Source organism: Mytilus trossulus, chromosome 10 (genome assembly GCF_036588685.1).
Source record: "Mytilus trossulus isolate FHL-02 chromosome 10, PNRI_Mtr1.1.1.hap1, whole genome shotgun sequence".
Taxonomy (NCBI): domain Eukaryota; kingdom Metazoa; phylum Mollusca; class Bivalvia; order Mytilida; family Mytilidae; genus Mytilus; species Mytilus trossulus.
The window spans coordinates 20,944,620-20,971,690 of NC_086382.1; the positions used below are offsets into that span (position 1 = coordinate 20,944,620).

The 27,071-nt window shown below is 39.4% G+C and overlaps 1 protein-coding gene across 1 annotated transcript; it reads left to right on the top strand.

Moving 5' to 3' along the window:
• Window positions 1–19,505: 19,505 nt before the first annotated feature.
• LOC134687037 (ectonucleotide pyrophosphatase/phosphodiesterase family member 5-like) lies at window positions 19,506–26,858 on the top strand. Its single transcript, XM_063546980.1, has 4 exons — window positions 19,506–20,639; window positions 21,677–21,844; window positions 23,046–23,294; window positions 24,254–26,858. Exons 1-4 carry the CDS (start codon window positions 19,769–19,771, stop codon window positions 24,430–24,432), a joined length of 1,467 nt encoding a protein of 488 aa, XP_063403050.1. The 5' UTR covers window positions 19,506–19,768; the 3' UTR covers window positions 24,433–26,858.
• The last annotated feature ends 213 nt before the right edge of the window (window positions 26,859–27,071 follow it).

The following is a 27,071-nucleotide window of genomic DNA, read 5'->3' on the forward strand; positions in this document are numbered from 1 at the left end:
ATATCAATCACACATTCGGTACTCTTCGGTATATCCCTACGGCAAAGTTCCGAACCGGACCTAGCTCATTTTAAAGGTATTGACCCAAGCTATTCCCCACTTAAATATTTTTCTGGGATCCGGGCCCGTCTGGACACCACAGAGGTTCAAAGTTGCCCATTGACGTATTTTTCATATCAATCACACATTCGGTACTCTTCGGTATATCCCTACGGCAAAGTTCCGAACCGGACCTAGCTCATTTTAAAGGTATTGACCCAAGCTATTCCCCACTTAAATATTTTTCTGGGATCCGGGCCCGTCTGGCCACCACAGAGGTTCAAAGTTGCCCATTGACGTATTTTTCATATCAATCACACATTCGGTACTCTTCGGTATATCCCTACGGCAAAGTTCCGAACCGGACCTAGCTCATTTTAAAGGTATTGACCCAAGCTATTCCCCACTTAAATATTTTTCTGGGATCCGGGCCCGTCTGGACACCACAGAGGTTCAAAGTTGCCCATTGACGTATTTTTCATATCAATCACACATTCGGTACTCTTCGGTATATCCCTACGGCAAAGTTCCGAACCGGACCTAGCTCATTTTAAAGGTATTGACCCAAGCTATTCCCCACTTAAATATTTTTCTGGGATCCGGGCCCGTCTGGACACCACAGAGGTTCAAAGTTGCCCATTGACGTATTTTTCATATCAATCACACATTCGGTACTCTTCGGTATATCCCTACGGCAAAGTTCCGAACCGGACCTAGCTCATTTTAAAGGTATTGACCCAAGCTATTCCCCACTTAAATATTTTTCTGGGATCCGGGCCCGTCTGGACACCACAGAGGTTCAAAGTTGCCCATTGACGTATTTTTCATATCAATCACACATTCGGTACTCTTCGGTATATCCCTACGGCAAAGTTCCGAACCGGACCTAGCTCATTTTAAAGGTATTGACCCAAGCTATTCCCCACTTAAATATTTTTCTGGGATCCGGGCCCGTCTGGCCACCACAGAGGTTCAAAGTTGCCCATTGACGTATTTTTCATATCAATCACACATTCGATACTCTTCGGTATATCCCTACGGCAAAGTTCCGAACCGGACCTAGCTCATTTTAAAGGTATTGACCCAAGCTATTCCCCACTTAAATATTTTTCTGGGATCCGGGCCCGTCTGGCCACCACAGAGGTTCAAAGTTGCCCATTGACGTATTTTTCATATCAATCACACATTCGGTACTCTTCGGTATATCCCTACGGCAAAGTTCCGAACCGGACCTAGCTCATTTTAAAGGTATTGACCCAAGCTATTCCCCACTTAAATATTTTTCTGGGATCCGGGCCCGTCTGGACACCACAGAGGTTCAAAGTTGCCCATTGACGTATTTTTCATATCAATCACACATTCGGTACTCTTCGGTATATCCCTACGGCAAAGTTCCGAACCGGACCTAGCTCATTTTAAAGGTATTGACCCAAGCTATTCCCCACTTAAATATTTTTCTGGGATCCGGGCCCGTCTGGACACCACAGAGGTTCAAAGTTGCCCATTGACGTATTTTTCATATCAATCACACATTCGGTACTCTTCGGTATATCCCTACGGCAAAGTTCCGAACCGGACCTAGCTCATTTTAAAGGTATTGACCCAAGCTATTCCCCACTTAAATATTTTTCTGGGATCCGGGCCCGTCTGGCCACCACAGAGGTTCAAAGTTGCCCATTGACGTATTTTTCATATCAATCACACATTCGGTACTCTTCGGTATATCCCTACGGCAAAGTTCCGAACCGGACCTAGCTCATTTTAAAGGTATTGACCCAAGCTATTCCCCACTTAAATATTTTTCTGGGATCCGGGCCCGTCTGGACACCACAGAGGTTCAAAGTTGCCCATTGACGTATTTTTCATATCAATCACACATTCGGTACTCTTCGGTATATCCCTACGGCAAAGTTCCGAACCGGACCTAGCTCATTTTAAAGGTATTGACCCAAGCTATTCCCCACTTAAATATTTTTCTGGGATCCGGGCCCGTCTGGACACCACAGAGGTTCAAAGTTGCCCATTGACGTATTTTTCATATCAATCACACATTCGGTACTCTTCGGTATATCCCTACGGCAAAGTTCCGAACCGGACCTAGCTCATTTTAAAGGTATTGACCCAAGCTATTCCCCACTTAAATATTTTTCTGGGATCCGGGCCCGTCTGGACACCACAGAGGTTCAAAGTTGCCCATTGACGTATTTTTCATATCAATCACACATTCGGTACTCTTCGGTATATCCCTACGGCAAAGTTCCGAACCGGACCTAGCTCATTTTAAAGGTATTGACCCAAGCTATTCCCCACTTAAATATTTTTCTGGGATCCGGGCCCGTCTGGACACCACAGAGGTTCAAAGTTGCCCATTGACGTATTTTTCATATCAATCACACATTCGGTACTCTTCGGTATATCCCTACGGCAAAGTTCCGAACCGGACCTAGCTCATTTTAAAGGTATTGACCCAAGCTATTCCCCACTTAAATATTTTTCTGGGATCCGGGCCCGTCTGGACACCACAGAGGTTCAAAGTTGCCCATTGACGTATTTTTCATATCAATCACACATTCGGTACTCTTCGGTATATCCCTACGGCAAAGTTCCGAACCGGACCTAGCTCATTTTAAAGGTATTGACCCAAGCTATTCCCCACTTAAATATTTTTCTGGGATCCGGGCCCGTCTGGACACCACAGAGGTTCAAAGTTGCCCATTGACGTATTTTTCATATCAATCACACATTCGGTACTCTTCGGTATATCCCTACGGCAAAGTTCCGAACCGGACCTAGCTCATTTTAAAGGTATTGACCCAAGCTATTCCCCACTTAAATATTTTTCTGGGATCCGGGCCCGTCTGGACACCACAGAGGTTCAAAGTTGCCCATTGACGTATTTTTCATATCAATCACACATTCGGTACTCTTCGGTATATCCCTACGGCAAAGTTCCGAACCGGACCTAGCTCATTTTAAAGGTATTGACCCAAGCTATTCCCCACTTAAATATTTTTCTGGGATCCGGGCCCGTCTGGACACCACAGAGGTTCAAAGTTGCCCATTGACGTATTTTTCATATCAATCACACATTCGGTACTCTTCGGTATATCCCTACGGCAAAGTTCCGAACCGGACCTAGCTCATTTTAAAGGTATTGACCCAAGCTATTCCCCACTTAAATATTTTTCTGGGATCCGGGCCCGTCTGGACACCACAGAGGTTCAAAGTTGCCCATTGACGTATTTTTCATATCAATCACACATTCGGTACTCTTCGGTATATCCCTACGGCAAAGTTCCGAACCGGACCTAGCTCATTTTAAAGGTATTGACCCAAGCTATTCCCCACTTAAATATTTTTCTGGGATCCGGGCCCGTCTGGACACCACAGAGGTTCAAAGTTGCCCATTGACGTATTTTTCATATCAATCACACATTCGGTACTCTTCGGTATATCCCTACGGCAAAGTTCCGAACCGGACCTAGCTCATTTTAAAGGTATTGACCCAAGCTATTCCCCACTTAAATATTTTTCTGGGATCCGGGCCCGTCTGGACACCACAGAGGTTCAAAGTTGCCCATTGACGTATTTTTCATATCAATCACACATTCGGTACTCTTCGGTATATCCCTACGGCAAAGTTCCGAACCGGACCTAGCTCATTTTAAAGGTATTGACCCAAGCTATTCCCCACTTAAATATTTTTCTGGGATCCGGGCCCGTCTGGACACCACAGAGGTTCAAAGTTGCCCATTGACGTATTTTTCATATCAATCACACATTCGGTACTCTTCGGTATATCCCTACGGCAAAGTTCCGAACCGGACCTAGCTCATTTTAAAGGTATTGACCCAAGCTATTCCCCACTTAAATATTTTTCTGGGATCCGGGCCCGTCTGGACACCACAGAGGTTCAAAGTTGCCCATTGACGTATTTTTCATATCAATCACACATTCGGTACTCTTCGGTATATCCCTACGGCAAAGTTCCGAACCGGACCTAGCTCATTTTAAAGGTATTGACCCAAGCTATTCCCCACTTAAATATTTTTCTGGGATCCGGGCCCGTCTGGACACCACAGAGGTTCAAAGTTGCCCATTGACGTATTTTTCATATCAATCACACATTCGGTACTCTTCGGTATATCCCTACGGCAAAGTTCCGAACCGGACCTAGCTCATTTTAAAGGTATTGACCCAAGCTATTCCCCACTTAAATATTTTTCTGGGATCCGGGCCCGTCTGGACACCACAGAGGTTCAAAGTTGCCCATTGACGTATTTTTCATATCAATCACACATTCGGTACTCTTCGGTATATCCCTACGGCAAAGTTCCGAACCGGACCTAGCTCATTTTAAAGGTATTGACCCAAGCTATTCCCCACTTAAATATTTTTCTGGGATCCGGGCCCGTCTGGACACCACAGAGGTTCAAAGTTGCCCATTGACGTATTTTTCATATCAATCACACATTCGGTACTCTTCGGTATATCCCTACGGCAAAGTTCCGAACCGGACCTAGCTCATTTTAAAGGTATTGACCCAAGCTATTCCCCACTTAAATATTTTTCTGGGATCCGGGCCCGTCTGGCCACCACAGAGGTTCAAAGTTGCCCATTGACGTATTTTTCATATCAATCACACATTCGGTACTCTTCGGTATATCCCTACGGCAAAGTTCCGAACCGGACCTAGCTCATTTTAAAGGTATTGACCCAAGCTATTCCCCACTTAAATATTTTTCTGGGATCCGGGCCCGTCTGGACACCACAGAGGTTCAAAGTTGCCCATTGACGTATTTTTCATATCAATCACACATTCGGTACTCTTCGGTATATCCCTACGGCAAAGTTCCGAACCGGACCTAGCTCATTTTAAAGGTATTGACCCAAGCTATTCCCCACTTAAATATTTTTCTGGGATCCGGGCCCGTCTGGACACCACAGAGGTTCAAAGTTGCCCATTGACGTATTTTTCATATCAATCACACATTCGGTACTCTTCGGTATATCCCTACGGCAAAGTTCCGAACCGGACCTAGCTCATTTTAAAGGTATTGACCCAAGCTATTCCCCACTTAAATATTTTTCTGGGATCCGGGCCCGTCTGGACACCACAGAGGTTCAAAGTTGCCCATTGACGTATTTTTCATATCAATCACACATTCGGTACTCTTCGGTATATCCCTACGGCAAAGTTCCGAACCGGACCTAGCTCATTTTAAAGGTATTGACCCAAGCTATTCCCCACTTAAATATTTTTCTGGGATCCGGGCCCGTCTGGACACCACAGAGGTTCAAAGTTGCCCATTGACGTATTTTTCATATCAATCACACATTCGGTACTCTTCGGTATATCCCTACGGCAAAGTTCCGAACCGGACCTAGCTCATTTTAAAGGTATTGACCCAAGCTATTCCCCACTTAAATATTTTTCTGGGATCCGGGCCCGTCTGGACACCACAGAGGTTCAAAGTTGCCCATTGACGTATTTTTCATATCAATCACACATTCGGTACTCTTCGGTATATCCCTACGGCAAAGTTCCGAACCGGACCTAGCTCATTTTAAAGGTATTGACCCAAGCTATTCCCCACTTAAATATTTTTCTGGGATCCGGGCCCGTCTGGACACCACAGAGGTTCAAAGTTGCCCATTGACGTATTTTTCATATCAATCACACATTCGGTACTCTTCGGTATATCCCTACGGCAAAGTTCCGAACCGGACCTAGCTCATTTTAAAGGTATTGACCCAAGCTATTCCCCACTTAAATATTTTTCTGGGATCCGGGCCCGTCTGGACACCACAGAGGTTCAAAGTTGCCCATTGACGTATTTTTCATATCAATCACACATTCGGTACTCTTCGGTATATCCCTACGGCAAAGTTCCGAACCGGACCTAGCTCATTTTAAAGGTATTGACCCAAGCTATTCCCCACTTAAATATTTTTCTGGGATCCGGGCCCGTCTGGACACCACAGAGGTTCAAAGTTGCCCATTGACGTATTTTTCATATCAATCACACATTCGGTACTCTTCGGTATATCCCTACGGCAAAGTTCCGAACCGGACCTAGCTCATTTTAAAGGTATTGACCCAAGCTATTCCCCACTTAAATATTTTTCTGGGATCCGGGCCCGTCTGGACACCACAGAGGTTCAAAGTTGCCCATTGACGTATTTTTCATATCAATCACACATTCGGTACTCTTCGGTATATCCCTACGGCAAAGTTCCGAACCGGACCTAGCTCATTTTAAAGGTATTGACCCAAGCTATTCCCCACTTAAATATTTTTCTGGGATCCGGGCCCGTCTGGACACCACAGAGGTTCAAAGTTGCCCATTGACGTATTTTTCATATCAATCACACATTCGGTACTCTTCGGTATATCCCTACGGCAAAGTTCCGAACCGGACCTAGCTCATTTTAAAGGTATTGACCCAAGCTATTCCCCACTTAAATATTTTTCTGGGATCCGGGCCCGTCTGGACACCACAGAGGTTCAAAGTTGCCCATTGACGTATTTTTCATATCAATCACACATTCGGTACTCTTCGGTATATCCCTACGGCAAAGTTCCGAACCGGACCTAGCTCATTTTAAAGGTATTGACCCAAGCTATTCCCCACTTAAATATTTTTCTGGGATCCGGGCCCGTCTGGACACCACAGAGGTTCAAAGTTGCCCATTGACGTATTTTTCATATCAATCACACATTCGGTACTCTTCGGTATATCCCTACGGCAAAGTTCCGAACCGGACCTAGCTCATTTTAAAGGTATTGACCCAAGCTATTCCCCACTTAAATATTTTTCTGGGATCCGGGCCCGTCTGGACACCACAGAGGTTCAAAGTTGCCCATTGACGTATTTTTCATATCAATCACACATTCGGTACTCTTCGGTATATCCCTACGGCAAAGTTCCGAACCGGACCTAGCTCATTTTAAAGGTATTGACCCAAGCTATTCCCCACTTAAATATTTTTCTGGGATCCGGGCCCGTCTGGACACCACAGAGGTTCAAAGTTGCCCATTGACGTATTTTTCATATCAATCACACATTCGGTACTCTTCGGTATATCCCTACGGCAAAGTTCCGAACCGGACCTAGCTCATTTTAAAGGTATTGACCCAAGCTATTCCCCACTTAAATATTTTTCTGGGATCCGGGCCCGTCTGGACACCACAGAGGTTCAAAGTTGCCCATTGACGTATTTTTCATATCAATCACACATTCGGTACTCTTCGGTATATCCCTACGGCAAAGTTCCGAACCGGACCTAGCTCATTTTAAAGGTATTGACCCAAGCTATTCCCCACTTAAATATTTTTCTGGGATCCGGGCCCGTCTGGACACCACAGAGGTTCAAAGTTGCCCATTGACGTATTTTTCATATCAATCACACATTCGGTACTCTTCGGTATATCCCTACGGCAAAGTTCCGAACCGGACCTAGCTCATTTTAAAGGTATTGACCCAAGCTATTCCCCACTTAAATATTTTTCTGGGATCCGGGCCCGTCTGGACACCACAGAGGTTCAAAGTTGCCCATTGACGTATTTTTCATATCAATCACACATTCGGTACTCTTCGGTATATCCCTACGGCAAAGTTCCGAACCGGACCTAGCTCATTTTAAAGGTATTGACCCAAGCTATTCCCCACTTAAATATTTTTCTGGGATCCGGGCCCGTCTGGACACCACAGAGGTTCAAAGTTGCCCATTGACGTATTTTTCATATCAATCACACATTCGGTACTCTTCGGTATATCCCTACGGCAAAGTTCCGAACCGGACCTAGCTCATTTTAAAGGTATTGACCCAAGCTATTCCCCACTTAAATATTTTTCTGGGATCCGGGCCCGTCTGGACACCACAGAGGTTCAAAGTTGCCCATTGACGTATTTTTCATATCAATCACACATTCGGTACTCTTCGGTATATCCCTACGGCAAAGTTCCGAACCGGACCTAGCTCATTTTAAAGGTATTGACCCAAGCTATTCCCCACTTAAATATTTTTCTGGGATCCGGGCCCGTCTGGACACCACAGAGGTTCAAAGTTGCCCATTGACGTATTTTTCATATCAATCACACATTCGGTACTCTTCGGTATATCCCTACGGCAAAGTTCCGAACCGGACCTAGCTCATTTTAAAGGTATTGACCCAAGCTATTCCCCACTTAAATATTTTTCTGGGATCCGGGCCCGTCTGGACACCACAGAGGTTCAAAGTTGCCCATTGACGTATTTTTCATATCAATCACACATTCGGTACTCTTCGGTATATCCCTACGGCAAAGTTCCGAACCGGACCTAGCTCATTTTAAAGGTATTGACCCAAGCTATTCCCCACTTAAATATTTTTCTGGGATCCGGGCCCGTCTGGACACCACAGAGGTTCAAAGTTGCCCATTGACGTATTTTTCATATCAATCACACATTCGGTACTCTTCGGTATATCCCTACGGCAAAGTTCCGAACCGGACCTAGCTCATTTTAAAGGTATTGACCCAAGCTATTCCCCACTTAAATATTTTTCTGGGATCCGGGCCCGTCTGGACACCACAGAGGTTCAAAGTTGCCCATTGACGTATTTTTCATATCAATCACACATTCGGTACTCTTCGGTATATCCCTACGGCAAAGTTCCGAACCGGACCTAGCTCATTTTAAAGGTATTGACCCAAGCTATTCCCCACTTAAATATTTTTCTGGGATCCGGGCCCGTCTGGACACCACAGAGGTTCAAAGTTGCCCATTGACGTATTTTTCATATCAATCACACATTCGGTACTCTTCGGTATATCCCTACGGCAAAGTTCCGAACCGGACCTAGCTCATTTTAAAGGTATTGACCCAAGCTATTCCCCACTTAAATATTTTTCTGGGATCCGGGCCCGTCTGGACACCACAGAGGTTCAAAGTTGCCCATTGACGTATTTTTCATATCAATCACACATTCGGTACTCTTCGGTATATCCCTACGGCAAAGTTCCGAACCGGACCTAGCTCATTTTAAAGGTATTGACCCAAGCTATTCCCCACTTAAATATTTTTCTGGGATCCGGGCCCGTCTGGACACCACAGAGGTTCAAAGTTGCCCATTGACGTATTTTTCATATCAATCACACATTCGGTACTCTTCGGTATATCCCTACGGCAAAGTTCCGAACCGGACCTAGCTCATTTTAAAGGTATTGACCCAAGCTATTCCCCACTTAAATATTTTTCTGGGATCCGGGCCCGTCTGGACACCACAGAGGTTCAAAGTTGCCCATTGACGTATTTTTCATATCAATCACACATTCGGTACTCTTCGGTATATCCCTACGGCAAAGTTCCGAACCGGACCTAGCTCATTTTAAAGGTATTGACCCAAGCTATTCCCCACTTAAATATTTTTCTGGGATCCGGGCCCGTCTGGACACCACAGAGGTTCAAAGTTGCCCATTGACGTATTTTTCATATCAATCACACATTCGGTACTCTTCGGTATATCCCTACGGCAAAGTTCCGAACCGGACCTAGCTCATTTTAAAGGTATTGACCCAAGCTATTCCCCACTTAAATATTTTTCTGGGATCCGGGCCCGTCTGGACACCACAGAGGTTCAAAGTTGCCCATTGACGTATTTTTCATATCAATCACACATTCGGTACTCTTCGGTATATCCCTACGGCAAAGTTCCGAACCGGACCTAGCTCATTTTAAAGGTATTGACCCAAGCTATTCCCCACTTAAATATTTTTCTGGGATCCGGGCCCGTCTGGACACCACAGAGGTTCAAAGTTGCCCATTGACGTATTTTTCATATCAATCACACATTCGGTACTCTTCGGTATATCCCTACGGCAAAGTTCCGAACCGGACCTAGCTCATTTTAAAGGTATTGACCCAAGCTATTCCCCACTTAAATATTTTTCTGGGATCCGGGCCCGTCTGGACACCACAGAGGTTCAAAGTTGCCCATTGACGTATTTTTCATATCAATCACACATTCGGTACTCTTCGGTATATCCCTACGGCAAAGTTCCGAACCGGACCTAGCTCATTTTAAAGGTATTGACCCAAGCTATTCCCCACTTAAATATTTTTCTGGGATCCGGGCCCGTCTGGACACCACAGAGGTTCAAAGTTGCCCATTGACGTATTTTTCATATCAATCACACATTCGGTACTCTTCGGTATATCCCTACGGCAAAGTTCCGAACCGGACCTAGCTCATTTTAAAGGTATTGACCCAAGCTATTCCCCACTTAAATATTTTTCTGGGATCCGGGCCCGTCTGGACACCACAGAGGTTCAAAGTTGCCCATTGACGTATTTTTCATATCAATCACACATTCGGTACTCTTCGGTATATCCCTACGGCAAAGTTCCGAACCGGACCTAGCTCATTTTAAAGGTATTGACCCAAGCTATTCCCCACTTAAATATTTTTCTGGGATCCGGGCCCGTCTGGACACCACAGAGGTTCAAAGTTGCCCATTGACGTATTTTTCATATCAATCACACATTCGGTACTCTTCGGTATATCCCTACGGCAAAGTTCCGAACCGGACCTAGCTCATTTTAAAGGTATTGACCCAAGCTATTCCCCACTTAAATATTTTTCTGGGATCCGGGCCCGTCTGGACACCACAGAGGTTCAAAGTTGCCCATTGACGTATTTTTCATATCAATCACACATTCGGTACTCTTCGGTATATCCCTACGGCAAAGTTCCGAACCGGACCTAGCTCATTTTAAAGGTATTGACCCAAGCTATTCCCCACTTAAATATTTTTCTGGGATCCGGGCCCGTCTGGACACCACAGAGGTTCAAAGTTGCCCATTGACGTATTTTTCATATCAATCACACATTCGGTACTCTTCGGTATATCCCTACGGCAAAGTTCCGAACCGGACCTAGCTCATTTTAAAGGTATTGACCCAAGCTATTCCCCACTTAAATATTTTTCTGGGATCCGGGCCCGTCTGGACACCACAGAGGTTCAAAGTTGCCCATTGACGTATTTTTCATATCAATCACACATTCGGTACTCTTCGGTATATCCCTACGGCAAAGTTCCGAACCGGACCTAGCTCATTTTAAAGGTATTGACCCAAGCTATTCCCCACTTAAATATTTTTCTGGGATCCGGGCCCGTCTGGACACCACAGAGGTTCAAAGTTGCCCATTGACGTATTTTTCATATCAATCACACATTCGGTACTCTTCGGTATATCCCTACGGCAAAGTTCCGAACCGGACCTAGCTCATTTTAAAGGTATTGACCCAAGCTATTCCCCACTTAAATATTTTTCTGGGATCCGGGCCCGTCTGGACACCACAGAGGTTCAAAGTTGCCCATTGACGTATTTTTCATATCAATCACACATTCGGTACTCTTCGGTATATCCCTACGGCAAAGTTCCGAACCGGACCTAGCTCATTTTAAAGGTATTGACCCAAGCTATTCCCCACTTAAATATTTTTCTGGGATCCGGGCCCGTCTGGACACCACAGAGGTTCAAAGTTGCCCATTGACGTATTTTTCATATCAATCACACATTCGGTACTCTTCGGTATATCCCTACGGCAAAGTTCCGAACCGGACCTAGCTCATTTTAAAGGTATTGACCCAAGCTATTCCCCACTTAAATATTTTTCTGGGATCCGGGCCCGTCTGGACACCACAGAGGTTCAAAGTTGCCCATTGACGTATTTTTCATATCAATCACACATTCGGTACTCTTCGGTATATCCCTACGGCAAAGTTCCGAACCGGACCTAGCTCATTTTAAAGGTATTGACCCAAGCTATTCCCCACTTAAATATTTTTCTGGGATCCGGGCCCGTCTGGACACCACAGAGGTTCAAAGTTGCCCATTGACGTATTTTTCATATCAATCACACATTCGGTACTCTTCGGTATATCCCTACGGCAAAGTTCCGAACCGGACCTAGCTCATTTTAAAGGTATTGACCCAAGCTATTCCCCACTTAAATATTTTTCTGGGATCCGGGCCCGTCTGGACACCACAGAGGTTCAAAGTTGCCCATTGACGTATTTTTCATATCAATCACACATTCGGTACTCTTCGGTATATCCCTACGGCAAAGTTCCGAACCGGACCTAGCTCATTTTAAAGGTATTGACCCAAGCTATTCCCCACTTAAATATTTTTCTGGGATCCGGGCCCGTCTGGACACCACAGAGGTTCAAAGTTGCCCATTGACGTATTTTTCATATCAATCACACATTCGGTACTCTTCGGTATATCCCTACGGCAAAGTTCCGAACCGGACCTAGCTCATTTTAAAGGTATTGACCCAAGCTATTCCCCACTTAAATATTTTTCTGGGATCCGGGCCCGTCTGGACACCACAGAGGTTCAAAGTTGCCCATTGACGTATTTTTCATATCAATCACACATTCGGTACTCTTCGGTATATCCCTACGGCAAAGTTCCGAACCGGACCTAGCTCATTTTAAAGGTATTGACCCAAGCTATTCCCCACTTAAATATTTTTCTGGGATCCGGGCCCGTCTGGACACCACAGAGGTTCAAAGTTGCCCATTGACGTATTTTTCATATCAATCACACATTCGGTACTCTTCGGTATATCCCTACGGCAAAGTTCCGAACCGGACCTAGCTCATTTTAAAGGTATTGACCCAAGCTATTCCCCACTTAAATATTTTTCTGGGATCCGGGCCCGTCTGGACACCACAGAGGTTCAAAGTTGCCCATTGACGTATTTTTCATATCAATCACACATTCGGTACTCTTCGGTATATCCCTACGGCAAAGTTCCGAACCGGACCTAGCTCATTTTAAAGGTATTGACCCAAGCTATTCCCCACTTAAATATTTTTCTGGGATCCGGGCCCGTCTGGACACCACAGAGGTTCAAAGTTGCCCATTGACGTATTTTTCATATCAATCACACATTCGGTACTCTTCGGTATATCCCTACGGCAAAGTTCCGAACCGGACCTAGCTCATTTTAAAGGTATTGACCCAAGCTATTCCCCACTTAAATATTTTTCTGGGATCCGGGCCCGTCTGGACACCACAGAGGTTCAAAGTTGCCCATTGACGTATTTTTCATATCAATCACACATTCGGTACTCTTCGGTATATCCCTACGGCAAAGTTCCGAACCGGACCTAGCTCATTTTAAAGGTATTGACCCAAGCTATTCCCCACTTAAATATTTTTCTGGGATCCGGGCCCGTCTGGACACCACAGAGGTTCAAAGTTGCCCATTGACGTATTTTTCATATCAATCACACATTCGGTACTCTTCGGTATATCCCTACGGCAAAGTTCCGAACCGGACCTAGCTCATTTTAAAGGTATTGACCCAAGCTATTCCCCACTTAAATATTTTTCTGGGATCCGGGCCCGTCTGGACACCACAGAGGTTCAAAGTTGCCCATTGACGTATTTTTCATATCAATCACACATTCGGTACTCTTCGGTATATCCCTACGGCAAAGTTCCGAACCGGACCTAGCTCATTTTAAAGGTATTGACCCAAGCTATTCCCCACTTAAATATTTTTCTGGGATCCGGGCCCGTCTGGACACCACAGAGGTTCAAAGTTGCCCATTGACGTATTTTTCATATCAATCACACATTCGGTACTCTTCGGTATATCCCTACGGCAAAGTTCCGAACCGGACCTAGCTCATTTTAAAGGTATTGACCCAAGCTATTCCCCACTTAAATATTTTTCTGGGATCCGGGCCCGTCTGGACACCACAGAGGTTCAAAGTTGCCCATTGACGTATTTTTCATATCAATCACACATTCGGTACTCTTCGGTATATCCCTACGGCAAAGTTCCGAACCGGACCTAGCTCATTTTAAAGGTATTGACCCAAGCTATTCCCCACTTAAATATTTTTCTGGGATCCGGGCCCGTCTGGACACCACAGAGGTTCAAAGTTGCCCATTGACGTATTTTTCATATCAATCACACATTCGGTACTCTTCGGTATATCCCTACGGCAAAGTTCCGAACCGGACCTAGCTCATTTTAAAGGTATTGACCCAAGCTATTCCCCACTTAAATATTTTTCTGGGATCCGGGCCCGTCTGGACACCACAGAGGTTCAAAGTTGCCCATTGACGTATTTTTCATATCAATCACACATTCGGTACTCTTCGGTATATCCCTACGGCAAAGTTCCGAACCGGACCTAGCTCATTTTAAAGGTATTGACCCAAGCTATTCCCCACTTAAATATTTTTCTGGGATCCGGGCCCGTCTGGACACCACAGAGGTTCAAAGTTGCCCATTGACGTATTTTTCATATCAATCACACATTCGGTACTCTTCGGTATATCCCTACGGCAAAGTTCCGAACCGGACCTAGCTCATTTTAAAGGTATTGACCCAAGCTATTCCCCACTTAAATATTTTTCTGGGATCCGGGCCCGTCTGGACACCACAGAGGTTCAAAGTTGCCCATTGACGTATTTTTCATATCAATCACACATTCGGTACTCTTCGGTATATCCCTACGGCAAAGTTCCGAACCGGACCTAGCTCATTTTAAAGGTATTGACCCAAGCTATTCCCCACTTAAATATTTTTCTGGGATCCGGGCCCGTCTGGACACCACAGAGGTTCAAAGTTGCCCATTGACGTATTTTTCATATCAATCACACATTCGGTACTCTTCGGTATATCCCTACGGCAAAGTTCCGAACCGGACCTAGCTCATTTTAAAGGTATTGACCCAAGCTATTCCCCACTTAAATATTTTTCTGGGATCCGGGCCCGTCTGGACACCACAGAGGTTCAAAGTTGCCCATTGACGTATTTTTCATATCAATCACACATTCGGTACTCTTCGGTATATCCCTACGGCAAAGTTCCGAACCGGACCTAGCTCATTTTAAAGGTATTGACCCAAGCTATTCCCCACTTAAATATTTTTCTGGGATCCGGGCCCGTCTGGACACCACAGAGGTTCAAAGTTGCCCATTGACGTATTTTTCATATCAATCACACATTCGGTACTCTTCGGTATATCCCTACGGCAAAGTTCCGAACCGGACCTAGCTCATTTTAAAGGTATTGACCCAAGCTATTCCCCACTTAAATATTTTTCTGGGATCCGGGCCCGTCTGGACACCACAGAGGTTCAAAGTTGCCCATTGACGTATTTTTCATATCAATCACACATTCGGTACTCTTCGGTATATCCCTACGGCAAAGTTCCGAACCGGACCTAGCTCATTTTAAAGGTATTGACCCAAGCTATTCCCCACTTAAATATTTTTCTGGGATCCGGGCCCGTCTGGACACCACAGAGGTTCAAAGTTGCCCATTGACGTATTTTTCATATCAATCACACATTCGGTACTCTTCGGTATATCCCTACGGCAAAGTTCCGAACCGGACCTAGCTCATTTAAAGGTATTGACCCAAGCTATTCCCCACTTAAATATTTTTCTGGGATCCGGGCCCGTCTGGACACCACAGAGGTTCAAAGTTGCCCATTGACGTATTTTTCATATCAATCACACATTCGGTACTCTTCGGTATATCCCTACGGCAAAGTTCCGAACCGGACCTAGCTCATTTTAAGGTATTGACCCAAGCTATTCCCCACTTAAATATTTTTCTGGGATCCGGGGGCCCGTCTGGACACCACAGAGGTTCAAAGGGTTTTCGCTGTCACCTGAGTGGTCTCCCGTAGGTTTCACTATATATTTTTTCTTTTTTGGCTTTCCATAGATATTTCTATTTATATTTCTAAATGTTTTTATAGTGGCCGGCTTTAGTTTTAGTTTTATATATTATATATTAAATTAAATCTTTGATGAATCTTTAATGTCGTTTTATTGATAAAAATCGATATTACATAAAGAGAAATATGCAGTTTATATAAGGGTTTATATTCGAGGACAACGATAATTTACGACAGCTTGAAGGGGTCATAAAACTATTTGCGGCGTAATTTTTCACTCCTGTCAACTATGAAAATTATACTTTTTAATGATTTTCAACTAAGTTTTAATATTGAACCGACTGCTAGCAACCGTCGGATATTGAATATAATCGAATATCGAATAACAAACCGGCAGCTAACTTCACATACATATTTTAAACGTAATGAAATGCTTTTAAATTAAGTACAAGCCGCGAAACTGTCGAATTCCGCTGTTAAATTATATTTAACTAAGATTTAGCGATTTTTGGAACGTTTGAGTCTTATGCAGTTTTTTGGTTTTTAGACATATTGTCAAAATTGGCTGCTGGAAAAAAGTGGCTGCTATCTTGATTGGCCGATAAAAGTGGCTGCCAGCTTGAGTCTGGTGACTTTGTAACTAAAACAGGGATGCGGGTTTTTTTCACATGTTGCGCCGTATATCAAAAACGATTTATGATTATTGCTTAAAACTTTACACACTTCTTAGTTATATTAATCGAAAAATCTGTATACTATTTGGTTATGATTTAAAACTTTATTTTTGAGTTATTGAGTATTTTGTAAAAAGGGGGAGGCGGTTTTCACATGTCGCGCCGTATCTTAAAGAGGATTTATGATTATTTCTTAAATTTTTACACACTTCTTAGTAAAACTAATCTAAAGATCTGTATATTTTTTGGTGATGATTCATAATTTTATTTTTAGAGATATTGAGTTTTTTGTGTAAAAAAAAAGGGGGGGGAGTTTTACACATGTCGCGACGTATCTCAAAAACAATTTATGCTAATTGCTTACAACTTTACACACTTCTTAGTTATATTAATCGAAAAATCTGTATACTATTTGGTGATGATTCAAAATTTTATTAATGAGTTATTGTGTATTTTGTAAAAAAGGCGGAGGGGGTTTTCACATGTCGCGCCGTATATTGAAAAGGATTTATGGTTATTGCTTAAAACTTTACACACTTCTTAGTTATATTAATCTAAAGATCTGTATAATTTTTGGTGATGATTCAAAATTTTATTTTAGAGTTATATATAGTCGAGTTTTTAGTTAATGAAAAAAGGGATTTTTTTTACATGTCGCACCGAATGTCAGAAGCTATTCATGATTATTGCATAATATTCACACACAAGACGACGGGCGTATTATGCGCTCATGGCGCAGCTGTTTATTATCCATACTATACAAAGTAGAATAGTTTGCCCCATAACACCCATTTATCATTTCATATATGATTTAACAGCTAATAAAAGGTAATTTGCAAAAATTTAAGCAGATTCTTGATTTTTTATTTTTTATTTTTTTGCTTTTGGTTTGAGACGTAAATATAAGGTAAAAGTCCGAGTCAGCCTTTTCCAGCCATATTTTTAAAAGTCAAATATCGTGAAAGGAGCTCTATGACCTATCAATATTTTTAGGTTATTTTGTTCCTTAAAGTGCTCTTCCGGCTTATAGTATCAATTTTAAATCTTGTTTTTTTTTCACCTTTAACGTACATCCTGAATAAAATAAAAATGATATTGTGATTTGTCAATCAATTCATATGCATGTGATCTCTGATAGACGTTGTGAATACCAAATTAATATAAAACTACATTACAATGGCAATAATCAGAAAAAAAAGGAATATCAGTACGGAACTCACACAACAAACATTGGTACTTTATTTCGTAAAACAAGGATTTGTATAGTAATTCAAATTATCTTAGCACAAGAACTTGTGACGTATAAATTAACATTCCTTTTCTAAGACCCACTATAAAGGTAAACACCGTGACAGAAGTGGGAATTAAATAAATTTTAACTAAGGATGTGTGATTTCTGTGAACCTCAGAAATTGTACATAGCCATGCATAACCAGTTGTATAATACACGAAAGTTTCAACAGTATCGCAGCCTGCACTGTAGAATTAAACATGTCAAAATAATTTTGTTGGACCGATTTTGTTGGACCGCTTAATATTTTGTTTGTGATATACTTCACAGATATAATACAATGATAGCCCTTACAATAATTTTAAAATTTGGGGGTTGATATCAGAAACTGAAACTGTATTCTTGGAGTCATCACATAACAAAAAGCGGTAAATACAAGTTATGTTGTCGATCTGTAAATTGTCAGACGGTGCCATTTAAATTCTCGTAACGCCTTGTACACAGTCTTGATTTAGGGGATAATGTTCTATCTTATCAAAATTATCCCTGATTTCGCTTTACTCCGACGAGTGGACGAACCTATATACGATAAATGATAATTTTTAACAGATTGGCGGCATGTTGCGGGGATTTTTCATACAATCTTACACTGAAACTGAGTGTATTTTTTTTATAATAAAAGTGACCCAAAAGTGCAATGGAGTTATTTTCAAAGTTTAAAAAGGTATTTAAATGGAACTGTCATGGTGAACAATATCTCTATTGATTAATATAAGATAAAGCTATGCCCGAAACTACGTGTTATTATGATCGAAACGACTTTTATTACATGGCCGAAACGACCAAGACCGAACCTGCTCTTGTTGTTTTTGTTTTTGGCTTTTGTTTCCAAATGTTTTACCAATTCTATACTCGAAAGAAATTATTATGCATCAAATTCATGAGTTGAGTATACTACAGATACAGTTAAGTCGGCCTCATATCTTGACTTACATCTAGAAATTAACAATGAGGGTCGGTTGAAAACAAAACTTTACGACAAAAGAGATGATTTCAGCTTTCCAATTGTGAACTTTCCATTTCTAAGTAGCAACATTCCAGCAGCACCTGCATACGGGGTAGATATCTCCCAATTGATACGATATTCCCGTGCTTGCATTTCCTATCATGATTTTCTTGATAGAGGAGTTGCAGCTCACAAGGAAGCTATTAAACCAAGAGTTTCAAATGGTGAAGTTGAAATCGTCCCTTCGTAAATTTTAAGGACGCCATCACGAGTTGGTTGACCGTTATGGAATAACCGTTTCACAAATGATATCGGATATGTTCCTTACGTCGTAACTACAATCCCCTCCCCTTTCATAATGTGACCTACTGAATTAGACTATTTACCGGATTTGTTATCACATTTAAACAACACCGTGCGACGGGTGCCACATGTGGAGCAGGATCTGCTTACCCTTTCGGTGCACATGAGATCACCCCGAGTTTTTTGGTGGGGTTCGTGTTGTTTATTTTTTTTTTATATATATATTGTGTCATGTTCACTATTGTTTGTCTGTTTGTCTTTTTCATTTTCAGCCATGGCGTTGTCACACAGGCACTTGTCTCAGAAAAAAAAATCCTATATACCTTATTATAACATTGTTATAATAAGGTATATAGGATTTTTTTTTCTGAGACAAGTGCCTGTGCAATAAATATAGTATATAGTATTGCCAGCTTAAATATTTCTTCTAAAAAAAAATCATAAAATATTCAAGGAAATATGTTCCGGAGTTGTAACACGTTTCGTCGGATAAATGTCCATCAACGCGCAAGCGTTTAGAATATTCTTTTCTAGGTTGTATCTGAGCTTGATATGTCGTATTTACACAATGCACCAACTTAGTTGAATATTGACATTGAGCGAGAGAAAACAGACGAATTTCAACAAGTTGGTTTCCAAGAGCATTCTCAACAAAATATAGATTTGCAAATGCTACAGGATTTAAATAAAAAGCGAGCAAATATATCATGATAAAGTCGTAACTTTTCACAATCACCCTCAACATGTTACAACCCCACACGCAGTAAATTAGTGAGTAAACCAAAAGACTGAAAAGTGAAACAGCAGTATGAAAACAGCAGATGTCCTGACATTCATGCTGTTGACAGTTCAAACAATATGTCTGTCAACAGAAGTAAAAATACCAAAGCTTATATTAATTTCAATGGATGGTATGAGATATAATTTCCTTGACAACCTAAATAAGGAGAGTATTTCAAGTTTTGACTTTTTTAGAACAGGAGGTGTAAATGTGAAATTTATTCGAAATGTTTTTCCCAGTGTTACATATCCAAATCATATGACAATTGTTACTGGTCTTTATCCCGAGAGCCATGGTATAGTCAGTAACAGTTTTTGGGATCCATATTTGCAAGATACATTCCATGAAGGAAATTACCGACAAAATTTTGAGTCCAAATGGTTTGACGTTGGATCAGAACCTATATGGGTGACAAATTACAAAGCAGGTCATTCACGAGATAGTGGTGTTGTTTTGTGGCCTGGTGGCGTTGCTGAAATGAAGTCATATATGCCACGAGTAATTCCAGGTGGTTACATTTATAACCTTACATACAACTGGAACAAAAGAGTTGATCATTTGATTGAATGGTTTTCCAAAAATGAATCAAATATTCGTACGATTAATTTAGGAGTTTTGTACTTTCCAGAACCAGATGAAGTAGCACATGTACATGGACCAGACAGCAAAGAAGTTAAAGATATAATTTATGAACTTGACAAAACTTTAGGCTATATGAAGAAAAGGCTGATAGATGAAAATTTATTTGATGACATGAATATCATAATAACATCTGATCATGGTCATACTGATATCAGTACTAGTCAACTAATAAACATAGATCAGTATGTTAGTAAGACACTTTATATTGCTAGAGTTGGCTTAAACAGTATAGTAACTTGCTTGAATCCATCAAAAGGTATAGTATTAAGACATGTTAGAGATACATATATGTACATGTACATTGTACCAATATTCCATGAGGGCTGAGAAGACAGTTACATTGTATTTCTTAGTGCATTTCTTTAAGACAATAAATTCAAATTCAATAACTGTGTCCTTTATCCTTATTTCTTAGTGCATTTCTTTAAGACAATAAATTCAAATTCAATAACTGTGTCCTTTATCCTTATTTCTTAGTGCATTTCTTTAAGACAATAAATTCAAATTCAATAACTGTGTCCTTTGACGTAATAATACATGTACATAGACATGTTTACATGTATTATTCTTTTGTATTATTTAACTAATTTTGATTCAGTTAATATTAGTCACATACATGTAAAATGTACATTTTATATCTTATTGTATATTCAATGGTAGGCGGAGACATCAGATAGAAAAAGTGATACTTCACACAACTTCTGCACAGTTGTTTTTTAAAACATGTTAAAATATCTTAATAAAAAAAAAAAATGAAAAAGAACATATATATATTGAATCTAGAATTAAGTGTAATAAAATCTGGAAATAACGGAGAAATTTATGATGAAAACTAACCATCTAAATCATGTAAATAGGGTTAGCCATACATACACCATGGCTAAGGTTTAATTTTTCTTTCACTAATAATAAATATTTCAGTATGCACTACATGTAGCATTCATCCTTTATCATGTTTATGCATACAATGTGCATGTAGCTAACATTTCCTAAATTAGGTTTAAGTTTTTATCATACATTTTTGATAAAGATTTACCTTACCATAAAAGGTCAAAATCGCTCACGCCCGCTTGGTTATTACCTATATCTGCTGTACTGATGATACAGGGTGAAGGTGCTATGTTGAAGGCTGTACTTCGACCTATAATTGTTAACTTTTTATACATTCATGACATTATGCCTTGGATAAAAGAGTTGCCACATTGGCACTTTTAACACATCTTATTATTAATCATGTTTATAAATAAAATCATTTTTAGCTGAAAGCTTGTTTCAACAAATTTTGATTTTTAGCCAGTACAAGAGAAGAACTGTATGCAAAACTGAAGAAAATTCCCAACATAACCTTATACAGAAAAGGGGGTGAAAGCTCTAAGGCACTGCACTATAGTGATAACAGAAGAATATCAGAGTTTGTGCTTGAAGCAAAGAAAGGATATATATTGAAAAATACTAAACAAAGTAAGCTACACAAAATTATCAGAAATACTCGTGACACATGTACAAATGATGTAGTTTATTTATTTTTTTTAAGTTGCAAGGCCAATACAAACATAAGTATATACATGATATATGTATACACATTAATTTACATTAAAAAAAAAGAATATTGCAAAGTCTTGTGTTGAAGATTTTAGTACTAAGTGTCTATATCACCCTGCTTACTTACTGTAATTTTAGTATCAAATCTTTGAGACATGAGCATATATATACTTGTCAAGAATATCACAAACATTAACAATAAAATTGAGAATGGAAAAGGGGAATGTGTCATGGGGACAACAACCTGACTATAGAGCGGGAAACAGCTAAGGTCACTAATGGGTCTTACCACAGAAAGAAAATCCTGCACCCAGAGTCGTCCTTCAGCTGGCCCCTAAATGTGTGCCAGTTCAGTGATAATGAATTTCATACTAAACGCCGAAATATTTAAATTAACTAAAATTAAAAATCAGACTAACTAAGGATAGAGGCTCCTGACTTGGCACATGCCCAAACATGTGGCAGTGTTACACATGATTTGTGAGATCTCAACCCTCTCCCTATACAAGCATTTTTTTGTCATGAGTAAGTAACATATAGTTTTTTTTTGCTTCACATTGTGGCTCGTAGCTGTCAGATACCTAACAATTAATGCATTGAAAATCTAATATATATTACCCTTGAATTCATTCATTTCACATGTATGTTGATTTTAATGATAAAAGTGTAGGATGACACATTTATATATGGTAATGATGATTAAAAGAAATGTCTTTTCAGAATCATGATGTCAGAGTAAAATTTATACATGTATTCTAAATACCTCAGACAAATTTGACCGAAGGTGAAATTGGCTTTTATTTTTAGGTCTGTTTTGGTCAAATAATTCTTCAAGTATATGTATTCAAGTATTTATATATTAACTTTGAAATTTTTAGGTTTGAGCAATCATGCAATAGTAGAGGGACACTATGTTTTTCATTCTGTGCTTCTGTTCATTAATCAGATGGAATTTTTTTTAGTACAGATATTCTCTATGATATCAATTCTCTAATTTTATTGCCAAGTTAGATTTTTTACCCCATTCTCACAGTCCACATAACATAGAAAATGATAGTGTGAATGGGGATTCTGTGTACTAACAATACATTATTGTTAAGGTATATATTTTTTTTGGTAGAAGGAGCTCATGGATTTGATCCAGAAAAAGTTCCAGATATGCATCCATTTTTTATTGCCTTTGGTCCAGCTTTCAAGAAAGGATTGGGGAATGCTGATCCATTCAACTCTGTTGACATCTATCCATTGATGTGCCATATACTTGGGATTGACCCAGCACCTAATAACGGAACACTTAAAAATGTACTGCATATTTTATCACATCCTCCATCACAACATGCATCTACATTCCAATTCACTGGCATCACATGTAAGTAAAAAGTGTTCACGATCTTTGAATTTTTAAATCAATAGATATGTTATTCATTAAGTTATTGTATATATTAATGGTGATGTTGTACCCTTTTTGACTTGTTGTATATATATACATGTGCATGTAAAACAAATTTCGTTGTAAAAGGGTCTAAAAACAGCACAAACAACATTTTCCAAATGACCAAAAAAGTGAAAAGTATATTCAAACAAAACGCATTTGACTAACAGATGGAACAACTGATGTTCTTTAAACCTGTTGACTGCCATTGGCGATTGCCAAATAAAATTGATCACAAGATGTAACAAAATGAATCTTAATATAAATTTAATACTTAACAGAAAAAAGTTTACTTGTGGTCATGATGTTATGACACAAACATAAAGTGTCAATATTTTTCTGTACAACACATCTGGATTTCGACAATAAATGTCTCTTCAGTGATGTTAGGGATCGAAACGGTATTTGGAAAATATACTTTTCACTTTTTTGGTCTTTTTGAAAATGTTGTTTGTGCTGTTTATAGACCCTTCTACAACGAAATTTGTTTTACATGCACACGTATAAAAATTGCGGTTTTTATCCAACGCAATCATAGGTATGAACGTAGTTTTCAATTTAGACTCATATTATATATATATATGTGAAAAATAAAATGTGGTAAGATTGCCAATAAGACAACTCTTCACAAGAGACCAAATTATACATAAATAAACAATTACCATACTTCCTTCAATTTTATATACATGTATGTCTTAAATGAAAAATTACTAGAATATGCTATAATTTAGTTTTTTTCTCCAATGACAAAGTAAAAAAAAATGTTTAAAAATCATTATTTTTTTATAATTGCTGAAATGTTAAATTTCATTCAATGGAATTTTTGTTGAAATGTCTGTCTTTCTTAATAAATAAATTTAATACTGAGATATCTATCTTTTGAATATTTTTTTCAGTTTTAGTGGTAGTAATATTTGTTGCCTTTGTTGGAGGAGTCTATGCAATAGGAGCATGCAGACAAGGAAGAATAAAACAATATGTACAAGTGAACAGAAAAATCATCAACCATTCTGAGTTTGGACAATCATCCTTGCTGTATGGGAGCAACGGTGAAGATGAAGAGGATGAATTTTAAAGTGGCATTACACATGATATATTGACAATTTTTGTCTTAGGCAACAATCATTTAACTTCATGTCAGGGAGGGTGTTATGGTTTTTTTCATAAAAAAATTATTTTGATCCCCAATTTGATGGGGAATTTTTTTTATGGTTAAGCAGATGACAAAAATATATTTAAAATCCAGATTTTTCTTTTCCTGATAGTGCTAAAAAAAATTTTGGGGGGAAAGAATTTGATTGATAGGGTCTAAAAAAAAAAAAAAGTTGGAGTTTATTCTGAAAAATATTTCTTAGTCAGGCAAAAAACATAATCTGAGTTTACTAATTTATTTTGAGAGTTACCTCAATTTCTGGGTACAGCTATTATATAGCAAACTGGTTGTGAATTATGTAATTTTTTTATTGTATGTTGAAATGTTTTTGAATGGCTGTAGTAATATTATAGGTGTAATGAACATGCTGTATAAAGAGTTAGACTCAGATGTGTCTCTCTAATTAGATTTAGATTTTATACATTTATAATGGGGTTTTTTTAAGTTTAGGGATGCCAAGGGCAAATCATGCTTATTACATTCCAGAAATATAAATGAGGGTTTTGATGCTTTCAGCCTTTTTATTGATAGATTTTTTTTCTATTTATGTCCAGTGGCAAATAGTGAATGCATTAACAGGAAAAGAATCCATTGATAATAAAATAGTCCCAGCATAGTGGTTCAATGTGATGACGCTCAGAAATTTTTACTGGCACTCAAAATTTAGGGAAAATTTGATAAATAAAATGTTTGCAATGAAATAAGTCACCAATACGTCCTCTTCAAAGAATTTTATAAGGGTTCTTTAACTTGCAGTTCATGTGACACTTTTCAATGCATCATATTTAGATTTGTGATTCCAATTGGACATGGCTGATTATTTATGCATCCCATATATCCAAACAGATGCCCCTAGCCATTTTTTTCTTTTCTCCTCACTTGGCGTCCGTTGTCGTCGTCGTTAACAATTTTTCAAACATCTTCTCCTCTGAAACTACTGAATGGATTTGGATGAAACTTAGCATGATTGTTCCTTAGATTATCCTGCACAAACTTTGTGCTTCGATTTTTTATCCGTCAAAAAACATGGCCGCCGTTATTTAAAATAGAACATAGGGGTCAAATGCAGTTTTTGGCTTATATCTCAAAAACTAAAGCATTTAGAGCAAATCTGACATGTGGTATAAATGTTCATTAGGTCAAGATCTATCAGCCCTGCAATTTTCAGATGAATCAAACAACCCATTGTTGGGTTGCTGCCACTTAATTGGTAATTTTAAGGAAATTTTGCAGTTTTTGGTCATTATCTTGAATATTATTATAGATAAAGATAAACTGTAAACAGCAAAAATGATCAGCAAAGTAAGATCTACAAATAAGTTAATATGACCAAAATTGTAAAAAGACCCCTTAAGTGGAAATTTTTCACAATTTGTTCATCATATTTGCTAACTTTAAAAAATCTTCTCCTCTAAAACTACTCAACCAAATTCAACCAAACTTCAACTGAATGATCAGTAGGGTGTATAAAATAAAGTTTGTGTTTTATTTTCTATTTTGTCAAAAAACATGGCCGTCATGGCTAAAAATAGAACACAGGGTAAAATGTAGTTTTTGGCTTTATCTCAAAAACTCCAGCATTTAAAGCAAATAAGACAAGAAGTTAAAGTATTTATTAGGTCAAAGTCTACCTGTCCTGAAATTTTCAGCCGAATTGGGTAACTGGTTTTTCAGGTATAATGCCCCTGAATTGATGATTTTAAAGACATTTTGCAGTGTTTGGTTATTATCTTGAATAATATTATAGATACAGATAAACTGTTAATAGCAAAAATGTTAAGCAAAGTAAGATCTACAAATAAGGCAATTTGACCAAAATTGTCAATTGACACCTTAAGGAGTTATTGCTCTTTAAAGACTTTTTTCACAATTTGTTCATCATGTTGACTTACTTTAAAAAAATCTTCTCCTTTGAAACTGCTGTATCAATTTCAGCCAAACTAAGGGCTAAATGAGTTTCAGAGTATCTAGTATAAATCTTATATTTTATATCCTTGTATGTCAAGAAACATAGCTCCTATGGCTAAAAAAGAACATATAGGAGAAAATCTTTTTTTTTTTTTTGTGCTTTTGAAGAAAATAGGACGATTCAAAGAACATTTAAATAAATTGAAAAGCCAAAATAATCATTGATTGGAGATTTAACCAAAAAAATTAAGGTGACATATTCAGGCTCTTGAGAGCCTCTTGTTTTGAATTCTGTTGGTTTTATATATCATTTGTCTATAGTAGCCTTGACCTTTAAAGTGTAACTTTTTTACCTGGAAAATGATCTAATTTTTCTTTCAATGAAGAGTTTTTCCCCAATTCAAGATCTTTTGAAATCATGCCATTGCATTTTGCCATCTATAACACGGCTGGTAATCTACACACGCAGAACATTTGGTTCTGCAATGAAATTCGTGAGAGGATTTTCCGGTTGTGCTTGAGTGGAGCAATTGTCACTGCTTCGAAAGGTATATACATTTCTAAATTGCAATTTTCTTATTCGACTGATCATAATATTGAAAATCGGAGAATGCTATGCTGTGCTGAATACTTTAAGGAAGAGATACATGTGT